This window comes from Macrotis lagotis, chromosome X (genome assembly GCF_037893015.1).
Source record: "Macrotis lagotis isolate mMagLag1 chromosome X, bilby.v1.9.chrom.fasta, whole genome shotgun sequence".
Lineage (NCBI taxonomy): Eukaryota > Metazoa > Chordata > Mammalia > Peramelemorphia > Peramelidae > Macrotis > Macrotis lagotis.
The window spans coordinates 406,284,455-406,302,482 of NC_133666.1; the positions used below are offsets into that span (position 1 = coordinate 406,284,455).

Below are 18,028 nucleotides of genomic sequence, written 5' to 3' on the forward strand. Positions count from 1 at the left end.
TCCCCCACCTTTAATATAAAAACATGCTTATTTCTTTCTTTGCCTTAGCTAGCATTCTCTCCTCTTCCCTAGTGTATAGTGCCCACTCTGTCCACAGCTCAATTTCTGACTCCTCCCTAAAGCTTTCCCCAACCATCATGTAGTGACCTCAGAATTTCTGTACTCTTTGCCTGTCTTAAGAAGCAATACACATGGTGTATGTGTATACATAAAGTTCCTGTCCCTAAGGAGTTTACATGCTAGTGGTGAGAGTAGACATATAAACATGGATTATGGTACAAAAGAGAGCATAATTGCTATTGTAAGTGGGAACAAGATGCTTTAAGATTTACAAGGAAGGAAAGGCAATATATGACAAGGAGCATCAAGAAAGACTTTCTGAGTCAGGTGGTATTTCAGTTGAGGCTGATGGGTAGGATTTCAATAGAAAAAGATAAAAGGGAGTTTTGAACTTCGAGGAAAAAAATATGTGAATACATGAGCAAAGATTCAGAGGTAAAGGAAACAAGACTTTCCCCTCAAACTATGATTAGAATTATTTAATTCAGTCTTAGTGTATATAAAGACTATGAGATGAACTTCAAAGCTATGCTAGTGCTGTATTATGGAGAGCCTTCAATGTGAAGCAGTAGCATATTGTTGAGCAAAGGAGAAAGATAATCTGTTTCTAAGAAAAATGGAGTGAAGGATTGAAAAGAATCATTTGAATTTCCATTATTAAGATGGGGTAGGGGACAAAGGAGGTAGTATTCTTTTTAACATCTCAGTGCTTTAATTATTTTGAGTATAAAATACTTGATACTTTGTCCTAACAAATTTTATAAATATATCAGTAAGATTAACATATTCATGTCAAAAAATTATTTTCAAGAAAAGGAGCATGTTACAATCTATCTCTATACACACACATACCTACACATATGCATTTACACATAGTTTATTGTTAGAGCAGCAGGACAGATCTTATACACATTGTCTGAGTAGCTGAAATCCATCTTAGAGGTCTTGTGCTCCCCCCCCACCTTTTTTTCAGTTCTTTCAATGGAATAAAGGGTTAAAATGAAGTGATTGCAGAAAGGGATAAAAGGTTTCCTGAGTTGAATGTCTTCCCCTTGCTTCTGGCAGCAAGTTTGCAATAAAGGGGGAATGACTTTTATGGGAATGTGCTTATTCACAGCAAGACTACAGTTGGTGTCAGTATGAAAAATTCTTCTTTAGTAGATTCTCTCAGCAGGAATAATAGATCTAAAAGAAAAACCACAGAATTTACAAAGAACATTGACTGGTGCCAGTGACAAATTACATTTGCAAAATGATGAGCAAACCCATTGAAAATTGAGAAATCAGAGTAGCAGTAAATCAAAGATGTGTTTCTTAGAGCAGTTCGACCTCAGTATTGAAAAGACATTTGTATTAGCTGTGAATATGAGTGACTTTCCTTTTACTTTTTTTTTTAGTTCCTTCGATAATAATTATTTTTATACAAATGAAGCCTTTATATTCTTACTTTTCCCCATCTCTTTTTAATGTGTACTAAACATTTTAGATAAGAAGGCTATCAAAGAAGCTGCTATCAAACTCCTATGAAATGAATACTGAGTGATTAGTTAATGTATACACTAAAATAAGAGAAAAATAAAGCATTTCTTTGTTATAAGGATTCTTAACTTGTTGTCCATGAACTTTCCTTTTTAATATTTTGATAACTGTATTTAAATATAATTGTCTCTTTGTAATCTTATCTAATTTATTTTATGCATTTAAAAACTTTATTTTAAAAAAGTGTTGACAATGTCACTAGTTAGTCAAAAGGGCCCCAAACTTAAGTCCTTCTCTAGAAAAAAAATATTTATGCCTAAATGTTAAGTATGTATAGCAAATAAGGACAAACTGATATATCAGTAAAATGTATATAGTAAAAATTAAAACAAAACTTGGAGCAGTTAGGTGGTGCAGTGGATAGAGCACTGGCCCTGGGGTCAGAAAATTTTGAATTCAAATCTAGCCTCAGACATTTAATAATTACCTAGCTATGTGACCTTGGGCAAGTCACTTAACTCCCTTGCCTTGCATAAACGATTTCTTAATTAAAAAAATTAAGATACTTGAATAAGAAAAATAATGAGAATGATTTTAAAAAGCTCTTATTCGAGTAGCACCTTCATTAATATGTACTAGAATTTCCAATGGAATTATGTCAATTTTTGAGACAAAATATTGACCAACTCCCTTTTGTCTTCATTCTTTATGATACATTTATTTTAAAAAAATCCTCTACTTTTATTTAGTCATCTCCCTCCTGCACACACACACACATATTGTATTTATATATAAAAACTAAGCTTTTAAAATATAGTGAAACTGACACTTTGTGTTAATATTGCACTTTCCAAGCTTTGTCTCTCTTTGTGATAAAGCCATTGGAAAACGGACCAGTCAATCCCATGTTAAATCTGATAGGTGAATGACTTTTTTCTGTTATTAAATAAACCCAGTTGATTTTTGAGAGAAAAATCTCCCATATTTGTTATAGCAAATACATTTTAAAAACATCTTGAACATGCCTACTTCCTAACTCATCATATTTCATACTCTAGAAGAGAAGATTGAGGATCCTAGGATTTAGAATATGCTCCCAACAACCATAATTTGATTCACTGCTTTCCTATAACTTAAATACTCCTGTTTGTTACCCTTAACAAATCATTGACAGAAGCTCTCAGTAAAAGTTGAAATATAATATAAATGTGGTTCTCCAAGCATTTTATGCCACTCTATCTTAAGACTATAAATATAAACAGGGTAATAGGCTTGAATAGTTAACATTTTAGTTCAGTTAATCTAGCATAAGGCATCAATCCTGGATAAGCTTGGTTCCAAACTGGTATAAACAGAATTTTTATTTTTTTTAAAAAAAATCACTTTTTAGATGATCCCATAAAGAATACCAAAATAATTTCATTAAAATACCCTTCTTTATTGTCAGGCCCTAAAAAATACTGGTAAAGTGAACTTTTTTTGCGTTTTCTGTATGATATCTAGTTTTCTTTCATTTTGATTCAGTCATTTTGAGCATATATTACATATATGTGTAAAATTATATGTTTTCAAAGTCATTTATTGTTTACCTGCTACAAAACAGAACTTCAGATAAAATGTATATAGAGAAAAATTTCATACAAGTCTGTTACAATTCCTTGACTTGCTCATCCACAAGTTGCCAAAAGGAATGAAGTAAATTTCAAGAACTCTCTTTGTTCCTTGTATCCTCTGCTTGACCTACAGGTAATTGGCACTTTTTTTTTTCTTTAGCATAAAGTAATTGTGGTGGGAAAGCAGAGAAAATATGTAGGTCACAAAGTACAAGTGAAACAGGGATGACAGCTTCTGCCAATTGAGTGCCAGTATTGAGAAGCTGCGAACCATAGAACCTGCTTTTTTCACATGGATTCCTGTTGTAGATTAGAAGGAATTTCTTGATAATGGCTGAAACAGGTCTCAGCCAGCATTTTAGCTTTTGAATACATCTTTTTGAGGCTTTGTCATATTTTTAGAAAATGGAATTTTCTAAATATGGAATTGTTATTCCACATCAATAATTGCAAATTCTTACAAGAGTAATTGAATTGTCAATTTTTTTCAGAAAGGAATATAAAAATAAAAATCTGGTTTTAGTAATAACTAATAATAAACTAATCAAAAATTTCTGAATTATAGTGGCTCATATTTACATGTCAGATTCAGTTATCAGGGCTAATTAAAAGTAAGATTCTATACATCTTTTGACTCACTTTCTTCTTCTACCACTTCCCTTTCTGCCTTTGAATATTACCTCCTTCCCTGTGTTTACCTTCCTGTATCCACCCTCTCCCCTATCTTTCCCCTTTCCCTTTGCCCCTCCTTCCCTTCCTTCAGTTATTTTCAATCTACCCACAACCTCTGCATTATAAAGAAGCTCAGGAACTCTCCACTTTGCTTTATTTTTAAAAAGAAATTATAAAAATATTTGAAAAGTCAAAAGTTGACCCATAAGTCACAGTGGGTCCAGCTCTGCTAAAAAAAATCTCTGCCACTCAAAAACTAATCACCTTATAAAGTCTTCTGTATTACTGAATTTGCCTAGAATAGGGCAGCATAAAATGGTCTACTTTATGGCATGATTTGATTTTAGAGTATTACAGTTCACTTGTTAGAAGCAATATATACTCATTACACAGCCTTTTTTTGTAAATATGCCTCAAAAATACTATGATTGTCAGGGAACCCTATTGTTAAGTATAACACAAGATTGAACATTTTATTTAGAAAAGATTGGTTCAATTTTTAAAGAAGGTTTTTAATTAGATTTCTCTGGGTAGAAAGGATAAAAATGAAAGGAGAACAGAATCTTCAAATTATTTCCTCTTTGCTCACTAACTTCTAGCTAGTCTTAAAAGACAAGCTGGTATAAAAGCTAAGTGACAATAAATAGATGGTTCTCAAATTGTGGGCTTTTTCTTCTTTTTTTTAACTTTGAAAAAACAAAGATTTAAAAGTTTACAGGATGATAGATCTGGAGCTAGAAAGGACTGTAAAGATCATTTAACCCAATTCCCTCCATTTTACAGATGAAGAAATTGAAGGCCAAAGAGTTTGGTACTTTCCCAGGTTCACATAGTTACTGTCAGAAAAAGTCTTTCTGACTCCAAGGCCAGTATTCTCTCTACCACATCAAGATGCCTTTCTACTCAACAATATGGGGCTAGCTTTCTTATACTAAAAAGTGAAACCAAAGCAAATATAAAAGGATATTTAGATTATAATTATCAAGTTTAAGCTTTGTAACTGTTGTCTTTTTTGAGAACATGTTTACAACATTATTCATTTTTTTCCTTTTAGAATATATATACAAACTAAACATCATAGAGTATCTATCTGCTTATTCAAAGACTATGGATTTATTTGAACTTATTTGTCAAGTTTTGTAGCTCAGAAATAGAGGGGGATCAATGTGTTAGCAATAACATCCCTGTGATTAGCAGGTTTTGCTGGTACAGATAACAAGACTCATTGTGACTGCCTTAATTTCTTTTTTCTAATAATACTCCTAAATAAATTGAATACTATAGTGTATTTTTACACAATTATGACACAAGTGAAAAGGTTTGAGGGAAAATACAACCCCTATGCTATCAAAGCAATGTAAATATTTGCAGAAAAATTCTGCCATAACTTAATATTTTGCATGTGAGACTCTGTGCAAAATTGTAGTTATTCCTGGGGCTTGATCCAAAATAACATGTCTGTGAGCAAGCCCTTGGAAGGCCAGAGATGATGATGGAGCAGAAAAAGTTAGATTGAGGCACAGAGCCAAAAATAATGCGCATGCACATGTGTGTGTCTGTGTGTGTGTATGTGTATGAGAGAGAGAGAGAAGAGGAAGTATTGTAGAGACAGATATTGCTGAATGAGTATAGACCAATTTGACTGTCTTTTGCCACCATCACCAAAGCTGGTACTTCAGATAATATACATACGTATACACACATATATACAAAATTAATTGATACTTACAAAGTAATTTAATGCTTATAAAGCACTTTGTATATGTTTATACATCTATACATACATATACATCTATACATATACAAATTGCTTTATAAAATGCTATGAATTATTATTAATGTTTTTTCATTTTTTCCAAGAATCCATGCACTTACCTTGCTTAAATTCTTATGATCCCAGGGCAACAGTTGATGAAATTTATCAATTTTATTTATTTTATTCTTCTATGAATCATAGACTATAATATAGAGGAAAGCAGGGAGAATATAAACATCAGACTTTTCATTTGTGATATTATCTGAAAGGTATCTGAAAATTTGGAACAACAGAATGTCACATGAGAACAGAACATGATAATAACCATGGTAATTATGTATATTTCGATTGCATTTTTTATTTATAAGACTTTTACAATACTTTATCCTTATAATAATTGCATAAAATATGATGGTGGTAATCTTATTTTACATAAATTTACAGAAAAAAATAGAACCTTTGGGAGGTTAAATAACTTCTACAAATTCACACAATTATGAATTTATTAAATACCTAGCAAGTGCCAGTTATTGCTAGGCACCAGGAATGTAAAACCTAAATATCCTCAATGCTTAAGAGACTTCACTACTCTTTTGAGCCTACAGCAAGGAAGTATGATGTAGGACATAGAGCACTGGGTATGGATTCAAAAGGCTGCCCTTCTGCTTATTAGATATATAACTAGAAAGATAAAAATGTAAGCCTTCATGCATGCAAATAAATTGAGTTTGTTTCATTCTTTGTATCTGGATCTCTAGAAGAGTTGAGGGTACATAGCAGTTGTTTAATAAATACTTGTTGACTGATTGATGTGCAAATTAAATAGAAGGTAATTTCAGCAAAACAGCTTTATTTATCTAGTTGTGAGAGAAGTGAGGATCTTTGGGATTATGTGACTAATAAGCAGAAGGATCAGCCTTTTGAATCCATACTCAGGGCTTTATCTCCTACATCATACTCCCTTGCTTGTGAATGCAAAATAGTCCATTTAATTATTTACTCCTCATCATCCAAATCAAACTCAGCTGTTCTGTCATAACTCCAGTCTCAGACTCATCTATTTCACGGTGCCAGCTCTATCATAAAATGGGAGTAGTGAAAATTTGACAGTCTCAGAGCAGATTTGGTCATACCAGTTGCAGTTTTCTGTAACTTTCTAATGATTTGGTTGTTTTGTTTCTTTTTTTAAGTATTTGGATGTTCTGCTTTCATGAACCAAAAATCTTTCAAATACGGCAGAGTTAAATGCAGGATCTATCCTAGGCCAGCCATAAAATGTTAAAATCAACTTCAACATCTTCCTTCTGCCCTAATAAGTATCCCTATCTCCTTTCCTATATAACCCCAGTTCCAACCACCAAAAGTAGCCTCATACTACCTTCCACTCAGGACTTCTCTCCTTTAGTAGTATTCTGTATTCCAAAATGTTCCCTCTACCATCATAACTCATTCATTTTTTATAAAAAAAGGCTTGTCAGACACCTATTATAAGCAAGATATTGTATTTGTACGCTGTGGGTAATAGGAAGATCGATAAGGAAACAGATAACTGTACGTAGAGGGTTTGCAATATAATAGAATACAGACTTACAAATAACTATACCCAAGTCATAAAAAGAGGTTTCCAAAATTGTATTGATTTAAAGAAGAAAGACACAGTCAGGGCAGCTAAGTGGCATAGTGAATAAAGCACTGGCCCTGGAGTCAGGAGTACCTGGGTTCAAATCCAGTCTGAGACACTTAATAATTACCTAGCTGTGTGGACTTGGGCAAGCCACTTAACCCCATTTGCCTTGTAAAAACCTAAAAAAAAAGAAGAAAGACAGTCAATGAGATAAAAAATGTAATACTTAATAAATTGATATATCACCAGTAATTTTTCTCTCAGTACTTTACTATGAGAAGATGGCTGTGCTATTCTAAGGCTGAGGTTAGGAATTATTTTGTACTACTATATAAGCTAGATGGATGTGGATATATTTCAAATTGTTATTGGAGACAGCAACCATACTGATGAAATGAGAGATCCATCAAAGCTGTGCTATCACCTCATCAGTGTAGAAAATAATCAGAGATGTCCATGCTATGCTATGCTATGAAGGACTATTTGCTTACTGTTTTACTGCATTCATCTATGTCAAGAACATTTGTACTTAAAAGAGAATGCTAGTTATGCAAAAGAATGAGTCTTGATGGTGTTAAAGACATTGTAGCAGAAAGGTGAACAATATGGGGATCTGAAGGTCTTTCTAATTCTCCATGATGTCCCCAAATGACTACTGAACCCTTCTAGACATGGACTCTTAAATTAGAGGTAGAGTTCAATATGTCAACTGAAGGTTTTTTTGGTAAAGGATTTCATGAAAAAGGGGGAGCTTCAGTCACACCCACCAAGAGCTATTTACTTTGAAGCATTCGTGACTTTCCACAGTCACAAATGTTCTCTTTCAACAATTCTTCTACTTGGGTCACCAAGTTCCCTTCAAGTCACAAATCAAGCTTTTATTGATTAGTGGCCCCCATAGAAAATCAATTTGTATTTCATTTTTATCTATTTTATATTTACTTATGTACAAACAAATTGGAACTCCTCCTCAACACTAGAACATAGACTTTTAAAGGGCAGGCTTATTTCTCACTTTTGTCTTTTTGTTCCCAAGACAGAGCATTCCCTAGATCATGGTATTTGCCAAAGTAGTTGTTGACTACTTAAAAAGTCATCAAAAATGGTAGTCATGATTTGCTTCAGCACAAAGCTGCCATTTGGAATGTGTGCAGTAGTGTGTGAGAACCAGGTTAAATAAAATAGTGATTGCAGATATTAAAAAAGAATTACACTTTTCAAATCCATTAATAAGGATGAAAATTTAGGCATACCTTAGCATGGTCATCTGAACTTCTCCCCCTTTTCTTAATAATTTTTTGGTTTCCATATCTATTTTCTCTTCTGTTTTTTGGGGGAATTAAAGGAGCAGTAGCTTCAAGATGCTGAAAGTTATTTCCGTCTCACCTTTTCAGGGTCCTGCTTCATCATAGCTCAGAACAGAGATCCTCTCTATCCTTATACCTTCTGGATATCTCCTATGAAGAAAGAAGCCTTGCTCAATAAGGTTCACCCCCTTTTCAAGAGTACTCTGAAATAGAGAATCGATACTTGTCATCCTTGGACCAAAAAGATTTTTTTTCTTGTTCTGCCACTGCAGGATGAGTGAGAATTTATTATAATTGCCATTATTCTCCCCTAAATTTTGAGAACCTCAGGGAGAAATCATGGGCTGATTGTAGTTCTCTGGAGCCTCAAAGCTCAGTTGCCTGTTAGAGTATGTAATATTCAGGAATCATAGTCTGGGTTCCTAAACCTTGAGGTATTCTATGGCCTCTGGAAGCTCATGGTGACTCTGTCCACCAGTCTCAAACAGCTTTCAGAAGACTCCTTCACAGGTCTCAGTCCATTTGATGATAATTATCCTTAAGGATAAATCTCATTAGAGTAAATTTTAACCCTCAAAATGGTATGAAATTTGGGGAATAGCTTGAACATCATCCTCCTTTCTAAAATTTCTAGGCTCAATTTGGTCTCTCAGAGTAGGCCCAGTGCAGGATGCATCTTATTTTAGATTAAAGAAGTAGAAAAACTTGTCCACACTAAATGCATGCCCACATTTCAGTTGACACATCATCTAGTCTACAGTAAATTGTGTATCATGCTTTTTGGCATCTATTTTACCTATTACTCTTCTCCTTCCCGACCTCCAGCATTCCCCTCTCCTAGACCTTATGAATGGGTTAATGTAAACTCCAAATTACAGAATACTATAATCTTAAGGTATGATATTTTTTAAGCAAATTACATAGTGTAGATCTTGAAAAATAAGTTACCTCAAAAATGATAAAGTTTCCACCAAAGTCTCTGATTATATATATATATATATATATATATATATATATATATATATATATATATATATAAGCTTTAGTTCTATTTGCAAGATTTGCTGTTAATTGAATTAATATAGCCCAACTATCCCAAATATGTCCTGGTGGTAATGAACTCCCTCAAATTTATATGGTCCTTTTACCCTGTTTTACTCTGTCAAAATTCTCCATCTTCAAACATCAGTCTATTTTCTCAGTAAAAGTTTTCTTCTCTCTTGGAAAATGATGATTTTGAACTATGCATGTTGGACAATGAGCCTATGCTGTCATTAGAAATTTATTATAAATAATATATGTTTATGTAGCATGCTAGTATCAAGTAATATATTTATTAATATTCTACTGATAATCCAGTGCAAGTCTACCTGGCTAAGTGAAGTTATTTGTGTGATTTAGTTATGTTATAATATGGAGCAGTGGTGTCAAATACAAATTGAAACATGGGCTTAAACTATACACTGGAATCCCTCCAGGTTACTCAGCTTTTTTAGAAAACCAATAACATTATTATATTAATATTATTGATGTTTTGTGTTTTATTTATTTTGCTAAATATTTCTCAGCTACATTGAAATCTGGTGCTGCCCACATTCATGAGACTTACTTGGGTTTGAAAATCTTGCTATAAAATTAGTCTAGCAAATCAGGGATGAGGAGGGGAAGGTAGACAGAGATCATAGTGGGTAAGAATTAAGTGCAATTGAGTACAATACTCCTGAATTTTTTTTTGTTGTGGTTCTTTATTGCAGTTGCCCAATTTGTGACCTCTCCTTCCCTGCCCCCCCCAAAATACATCTTTTACTGTGCTCACAGAACTTGGCTATCAGTGGAAAGTGGGGCTCACCTTTCAGTAACCTTGAAGCAGTCATTACTAAGGTGAAAGGCTGGGAGCCTGAAGAGGAGTAATCCTTTAGGTTAGGCTAGGGAATAAATAAGGTTGTTCTTAGTTTAGTTTACTGCTTTTATCTTCTCTTTTAGATTATTAGCTCCTTACAGGCAAGACCCCTCTTCTTCTTTGTCTTTGTAATTCTATTCATTACTACCTAATACATTGGCTCATATGCAGTAACTTCTTAATAATATTGAATAAAATTCTCTCCTTTATTTAGTTATATAAGTGGTTGTCTTCATCATGCCTTTTTGTTGTTGTTTCTTTACCTTTTTCTTTCTGCTCCCTATTATCATCTTTTCATTGATTATATAATTATAAAAAGTATATGTCAAAAATTGTTACATGTGTGTATGTATCCACTATTTTTCTATAATATATGTACATATATGTATATATATAATTTCTTATATTTATACACAATACCTCTGATATTTAATATGGCTTGGAGCTTTGGAATATCTTAAGCTTGCCTCCCAGCTATCTAATTTTCTGGATTTAAAAGAATTGATTTGAGAAACTAAAACAATCAGCTCATTCTCCAGAAGAAGGAAAAGATGCTAGTTAAATTATACCCTAGAAACACTCTGAAAGACAGCAATTGTAATGTAAGGATTCACTGTTGAGTTTCAGATAAAAAATAAATTTCAGAAAGAAACTGATGAATGTGCAAATCTCTGCAAAACCAAATTGTTCTCTTTCAGCATTCCTTAACATTAATCTGTTCTCTTGGGGCATTGAGAGTTTCCAGCAGCATGTCAAAATCACAATAATGTACCAGTTTATCATTAAAACATGCTTTGGATGAGATGTCATGTCCTCTTGTTTTGAGACTGAAAAGCGTTATGTATAGGTTGGCACATATTACACTAGAAAATAAAAAATATTTTTATATTTATATAACAAAAGCACAAAAATTTGAATTTTTCAAATGCCATTTCTGAGATGAAAGAACGGTTTACCTGTAGTTTCGTTCTTTACCTGAATATGCATGTTTTAGAAAATCAACCTTTAATATGCTCTTTTCTTCTGAAGTTAATTTTTCTTGAATTTTGAGTTTGCATTTTTGTTGAGACTTTTATTTAAAAAAAATTAAGTTCTGAGGAACTGCCTTGTCCCTCCATTCAAATGTCATTTCAAACAAATTGCATTAACTGAATGCTAATGCTCAACAGTTACTGACATTTAATTAGTTAGACCACTGACTTCTACTTCTAATGGCTTCCTCTGCTTGAGAACAAAAAAGCCCTCAAAAAAAAGGCACAAGAAAACAAACACAGGATGTTTAAGAATGATAGCAACAATGGCTTATTAACAGTCACTTAAAGATAATTGACTTCTGTCATCCCTAAAGATTTACAGTTAATTTAAGAAAAGCATGTACCTACCACCCCAAAAAGCTATGTTAAGAATTCTCTCTTCCTTCCAGGTCTAATGTTAAGCAATTAAGTTTTTATTTAATAGTTTTTAAACATTAAGATTGGGAAATAATAGTGAAAATTTTTTCTTAAATTAGCTTCCTATTCTGTGTCCTCAGCTTCATTCCCCTCTCTTTCCTATCCCCTTAAAATGAGAATTTCCAAGTTATTCATATTTCTTTCTTTTATGTAAAAATAGTTTGCTAACAATTTAAGGAATAAGGTTAAGTTTGGGTAACTAGCAAAATTTACTTCTTTAGCCTTGGTACACTGTCAAAAAGACCAAATGTATAAAAAGATAAATATCATTACTTTCCTGAAAAAAAGGTTTTTAAATAGCTTTAGAAAGTTTTAAAATTATGATCTCTGTTTCAAAAAAGGTAAATTCATAGTCCAATATATGTTGAAATCACATAAGCTCTTCCTTTTTTTCTTATCTGAAGTGGCTGACCTCAGGAGAGGAGGAGAAGGTTACAAGGTCAAAGTCTTTTCCTCCTTGGATCTCATTGCTTGCTGAGTGAGGGTTGGCTGGAAAATGGATGTTTTAGAGCAGAGGTCAAGGGTCATGATTTTAATTCTGTTAAGGAACAGCTGGTTTGAGTTTCTTTCCACTTCTATCTCCCCCTCCCTTCTTTACAAATCCACAGAGTGAAAAAAATTTGTTCAGAAGGAATCAGTAACATAAAAATACATAGTTCCTGTGTTTTAGTACTTAAAACGTGTCATCTTTGTTTTATCAAGAGGAAAAGAATGGATTTTATAGAATTAACTATACATGAGACCTGTCAAAAGCTTTAGTCCCTGGAATCTGTTTAAACATCAAGTTTAATAGATCATAGGATCATAGATTTAGGTGGTTGTTTGGTATTTTTTTTAAGCTTTCCCTATCAAATATGAAGGATTGAATGGAACCGCATGTTATGAAAGCCTCTAATGCATCAGATATTTGGAGACAAATTATGAAGTGTGGCACATGGACTTGAAAGACCAAAGTGAGCCAAATGTTGAAAGTTGTAAGGATAGTCACATTTCTATATGTGCTCATACTGTAGATCTTTTAGTACGTACACTCTGTCAGGTGCAATTCCAGGACAGAATTTTATCTTCTCATTTTGAACAACAGAGAGCCCATTAAAATTCTGGCTGTTTGAAATTACATGATTTTTCATAGTATAATGATGAATTGGAGACCTTAATATGAGTGTGCAGCAATACTTACACATAAGTCATTGAAGAAAGCATAGCTTGACTTTTATTTATGTTTCTGAGTCTTTCATGCTTTTTTATTTGAAGACACACACATAAAGAATAAAACTCACAACTCCCAAATAAATGGCAAACCAATAACAGATTTTTTGTCTGCACTCCTCAGAAACGTTGGCCTCAGGCTGTGTTGGTGTGTGGCTCAACAGCAATCAGGGGTCATAATTTCATTGGCGGTTAGCATCAGGTTTAATTTTTCTAGCATGTTACATTTACCAAAATGTCTGGTTTCAGTTATGTTCGGGCATTGACTGAATCCGCTTTGAGCTGCGTGATGTCTTAAGGTACCTGAGGTTTATGGAACACATATGCTAATTGTTTTTAACCACTTTCCTTTCTAAACACAAAAATGTGTTTTCTGAAAACCGTATAACAGTAGTTGTTAATGACAGTGCTTATTTCTTACATTAAAGTACTTACAAGTAGGTAAAAATGGTAATTTAACGAGACTGCCACCTACTGATTGACACTGTAGAAAATGCCCCAATGGGGAGAATTGGTGGATGTTTTTATTAAAAAAAGCATTTTCTATATTTAATAAAACTTTGGTTTGACTTTTCAAAGTCCAAATTGTAGTTTGTTTTATTTTGCTATTTTTTAAATTATTGTTTTATTTCAGGAATGTGATCAAGTTCATATAGATGATGTCTCTTCTGATGATAATGGTCAAGACCTAAGGTAGGGTCATTTTAGATCTAAGTAATAGTCTTCAATTAGCAATGTAACTGCTAAGGTTCTAAATATTAGAAGTGAAATCTCTTCTCAATTAACATTGTGATTTTCTTGCATCTGAATAGCACATATAACTTTGGAACAGATGGCTTTCCTGCTGCAGCAACCAGTGCTAACCTGTGCTTAGCAACTGGTGTTCGAGGAGGAGTAGACTGGATGAGAAAGTTGGCTTTCCGCTATAGACGAGTAAAAGAAATCTATAATACCTACAAAAATAATGTTGGAGGCAAGTAAACCACAGTAAATATCACATATCATACTTTTGTTCCAATAGATTGTTGTTGCTCTTCAATCATTTCAGTCTTGTCTGACTTTTCTTGACATATGAAGTTTTCTTGGCAAAATGCTTTACCATTTCCATCTCCAGCTCGTTTTTTAGTTGGGAAAACTGAGGCAAACCGAGCTAAGTGATTTGCCCAAGGCATACAGATAGTAAGTTTTCTGAAGGCAGATTTGAAATCAAGAAGATGAGTATTCCTGATTCCAGGTCTTCTAGGTGTTCTAGCCACTGCACCACTTAGTAGTCATTAGACACATTAGAAAGTTATAATTCTCAATACATTAAAATGATTTTGCTTCTTAGATAGCATTTTTATATAAGCACCTTTTAATTTATTTCCATTCACCAGATTCTATTTATGTATTCTTAAAATCTTGTCACTTGTTTTTCACTTCCATCAGTGCCAGACAGAGCACTGGAGTCAGAAAGCTTGCTTTGAGATTCAGCATCCGTAACTTGTGAGCAGCATTGAGGTTCAGTTTCCTTATCTAATCTGTAAAATGTGAAAATAAAGTAAGATAAGATTTTCGAAGAACTTTGTAAAAATAGCATCCCAAATAGAAATTGAGATGTTTTGTTGTCAGGGATAGCATTTGAGGAAATAAAATGCTATTTGAGGGGAGGGATTCCTTTTGGCTTTGTTTTTTGGATACCCAGAATTTAGCATAGTCCCCAGCACATAGTAGGTTCTTATTCATCAGTGTGCTTCCCCCTGTCAAATCCACAGGTCTTCTTGGTCCAGCCAAACGAGAAGCTTGGCTCCAGCTAAGGGCAGAAATTGAAGCTCTAACAGATTCTTGGTTAACACTTGCACTGAAAGCCTTGACACTGATTCATTCTAGGTAAGTGGCCACACTCAGAGAGTATTTATGGTAGGATGATTGAAAGAGTGTTTCCAGCAAAATGTGTCTATAGTTTGTCCATAGTTTGCTTTCAGGTGGGTTTCATTTGGGGAAGTTAATTTTCAACATTTTTTTCCCCTGGTTCTCACAGGACAAACTGTGTGAATATTTTAGTAACAACTACTCAACTTATTCCAGCCCTGGCAAAAGTCCTGCTGTATGGATTAGGAGTTGTGTTTCCAATCGAAAATATTTACAGTGCGACAAAAATAGGTGAGCTATTTTTATCATCCACTTTTCTGCTGTAGGCTACTAAAAATAAGAGACAGTCTATGAAACTTTTATCTGATGGCTAAGTAATTACCTAAAGAAGAATCATTTGAGCAATTTTATGTCATTTTCAAAATTGGCTTGAGATTTTAGGAGATATAAAAGTAGTATAATCCATGTAGTTAGCTGAATTTTTTTCATAAATCTTTATATATCTGAGTATGATTAGGGCATATGCATATTTGTTACACTTCACTTGGAATCTATTCTGAATAATACAAAATATCATTTTTTTTTCTTTTAGATTGTAAAGAGCAAAACCTCTTTGTTTCATAAGCTAAAACAAGCTGGCAGTAAGGGCTTAATGTAGAACAAAAATGTAATTTTGCTATTTTTTTATTTAAAAATTTTCTGGCGTCTTTTAGGCTATTCAATCTAACTGGTATTTGATAGCTTACGTCATGCTAGGAATTTTGGGGAATGCACAAAAATAAGATCCAGGAGTACAGGGCAGTTAAGGAGAAAAGGTATATAACTACATGAAAACAATTAGAGAGATTTTCAATTTCTAATACATATGATTTTTATAGTAAGTAATTATGAAGTTGAAGAGGAGAACTTAGTGTGAACCAGAGTTGTCTGCATAGGTTTCACATATGAAGAGAGATGGAACATGATCTTTGAAAAGTAGATAGGAAAGAAGAAAAAGGAAGAAATATATGAGGAGAGGAAAAAGAGGGACAATATACCTGCAGGCATGAAGGAGCATGAACAAGATGTATTTTGGGAATGGTATGAATATATATGCATTTGTGACTAGTGTGAATATTCTATAGACACACTATATAAATTACAGCAGTATTTGAATGGCATAATGAAAGAGGTTACAATTTTGGTATAAGTCCCTAGCTTAGGAAGTATTATAAATTCTGTAGCAGTGAAGTTGCGTTATAGAATGTTTTAGGAAGATATTCATCTGTTTGGAGCAATTTAGCATACTCTAGGAGTAGGGAAAGAGTAAAGACAAGGAAAACAACACAATGCTGTAATTCAGTTGTGAGGCAATGTAGTGAGTGGTATGAGTAGAGGGGTTGGCAAGAATCCAGTGTTTCATTGACAATCTCAATTCTTTTATCAATATTGATCTTGGTGAGACAAATTTGAGCATTTTTTGGCAATGCATTAACTGAAAAGCAAAATCATAGTCCTTTGTCCTCAAAAAGCTCACATTCTAATGTTATTTAGTCTAGCACTATTTAATAATTAACATGCTTAGTTCATTATGCATCAATCTAGCTTTATCAAATTCCATCTTTCAGTCTATTTAGCTAGTTAACAAGTATTTAATAAGCTTTAACTATGTCCTGAGCACTGTGCTAAGTACTCAAAATTCAAAGAAAGTTAAAAATAGAATCCCTGTCCTCAAGGGAGATATAGATAGATAGATAGATAGAGATTAGATAGAGATATTATGTGGTTATAGGTATGTATAATGCATGTATATATGTATATACACAAATGTGTGTTTCTATATGTATCTGCATATGTCTGTGTATGTAGTTATTTCTATATATATATATATATATATATTCTATTATATAGTATGTTCTAAGGAGAGAGATAAGAGGTGAACAGTTATATACATACAAGATATCTCGGTTGTAAAAGGAAAAGGCATAATTAGTATAGGGAACTGGTAGAAATTCTTTGTAGAAAGTGGGATTTGAGTTACCTTGAGAGAGGCCAGTGGAACCAAGGGACTGATGTGAGGAAAGAGGATATTTGAGGCATAAGGGAGCACCAATGCAAAGGCAATGAGGTGGGATTTGGAGTTTTATGCTTGACCAATAACAAGTAGACCATAGTATGTGGATCATAGAATATGTACAAGGAAATGTAGTATAAGAAAACTGGAAAGACAGGAAAAGACCAAGTTCTAAAATGCCAAACAAAACATTTTATATTTAATACTAGTTTTCAAGGATATTCAAGGATTTTCTAAGAAGGAAGGTACAAGCTTCAAACAGAAAACCTACATACAGATAAGAATTTTAAAATGCCCTGAAATAGAGCTCTGTTTTAAAAAATATACATTTTGAAAGACAGGAATACCCATTCAAGGCAAATAAAAATCTTCTCTCCTATTTGATTTTGGGTTTTACTCTTCATGACCCCATTTGGGGTTTTCTTGGCAAACATACTGGAGTGGTTTGCCATTTCTTCCTCTAGTTCATTTGATAGATGAAGAAATTGAGACAAACAGGATTAAGTAACTCGCTTAGGATCACACAGCATCTGAGGCCAGATTTGAACTCACAAAGATGAGTCTTCCTAACTCCAGACCTGTTGCTCTGTTCCTTGAACCACACAGCTGCCCTTTTATTAACCTTCTAAAGTGTAATTTAGGGGCAGCTTAGGTGATGTAGTGGATAAAGCACGGGCCTTGGAGTCAGGAGTACCTGGGTTCAAATCTGGTCTCAGACACCTAATAATTACCTAACTGTGAGGCCTTGGGCAAGCCACTTAACCCCATCTGCCTTGCAAAAAAAAAAAAAAAACCTAAAAAATAAATAAAAATAAAGTGTAATTTGGTAATTTACTAAAGTCATGGTTACAATAGAATACAGTAATCCCTATCTGCCCAGATTAACAGTATTTTGCAACATTTGTAATTTATGTGAGGTGGGCCTTACTCCCTAATAAAGAGGAGCTAAAATGAGAATGAGAAATGACAATTTTCATCCTCTAAGAAAACTTAAGTGCAGAAGTGTACTACTTAGAACAAAATTTATTTTTATTATAAAAATAGTGAGTTCAT

At 33.4% G+C, this 18,028-nt stretch overlaps 1 protein-coding gene across 11 annotated transcripts in view; it reads left to right on the forward strand.

Moving 5' to 3' along the window:
* The window catches only part of EYA1 (EYA transcriptional coactivator and phosphatase 1), a 148,304-nt gene that overhangs the window by 110,661 nt on the left and 19,615 nt on the right, over positions 1–18,028 (forward strand). For all 11 annotated transcript variants that reach the window (XM_074207096.1, XM_074207097.1, XM_074207098.1 and 8 more), the window contains exons 13-16: positions 13,706–13,764; positions 13,884–14,044; positions 14,826–14,940; positions 15,092–15,213. In XM_074207096.1, the coding sequence (XP_074063197.1) occupies positions 13,706–13,764; positions 13,884–14,044; positions 14,826–14,940; positions 15,092–15,213 (457 nt within the window). The remainder of the gene's footprint in view (positions 1–13,705; positions 13,765–13,883; positions 14,045–14,825; positions 14,941–15,091; positions 15,214–18,028) is intronic.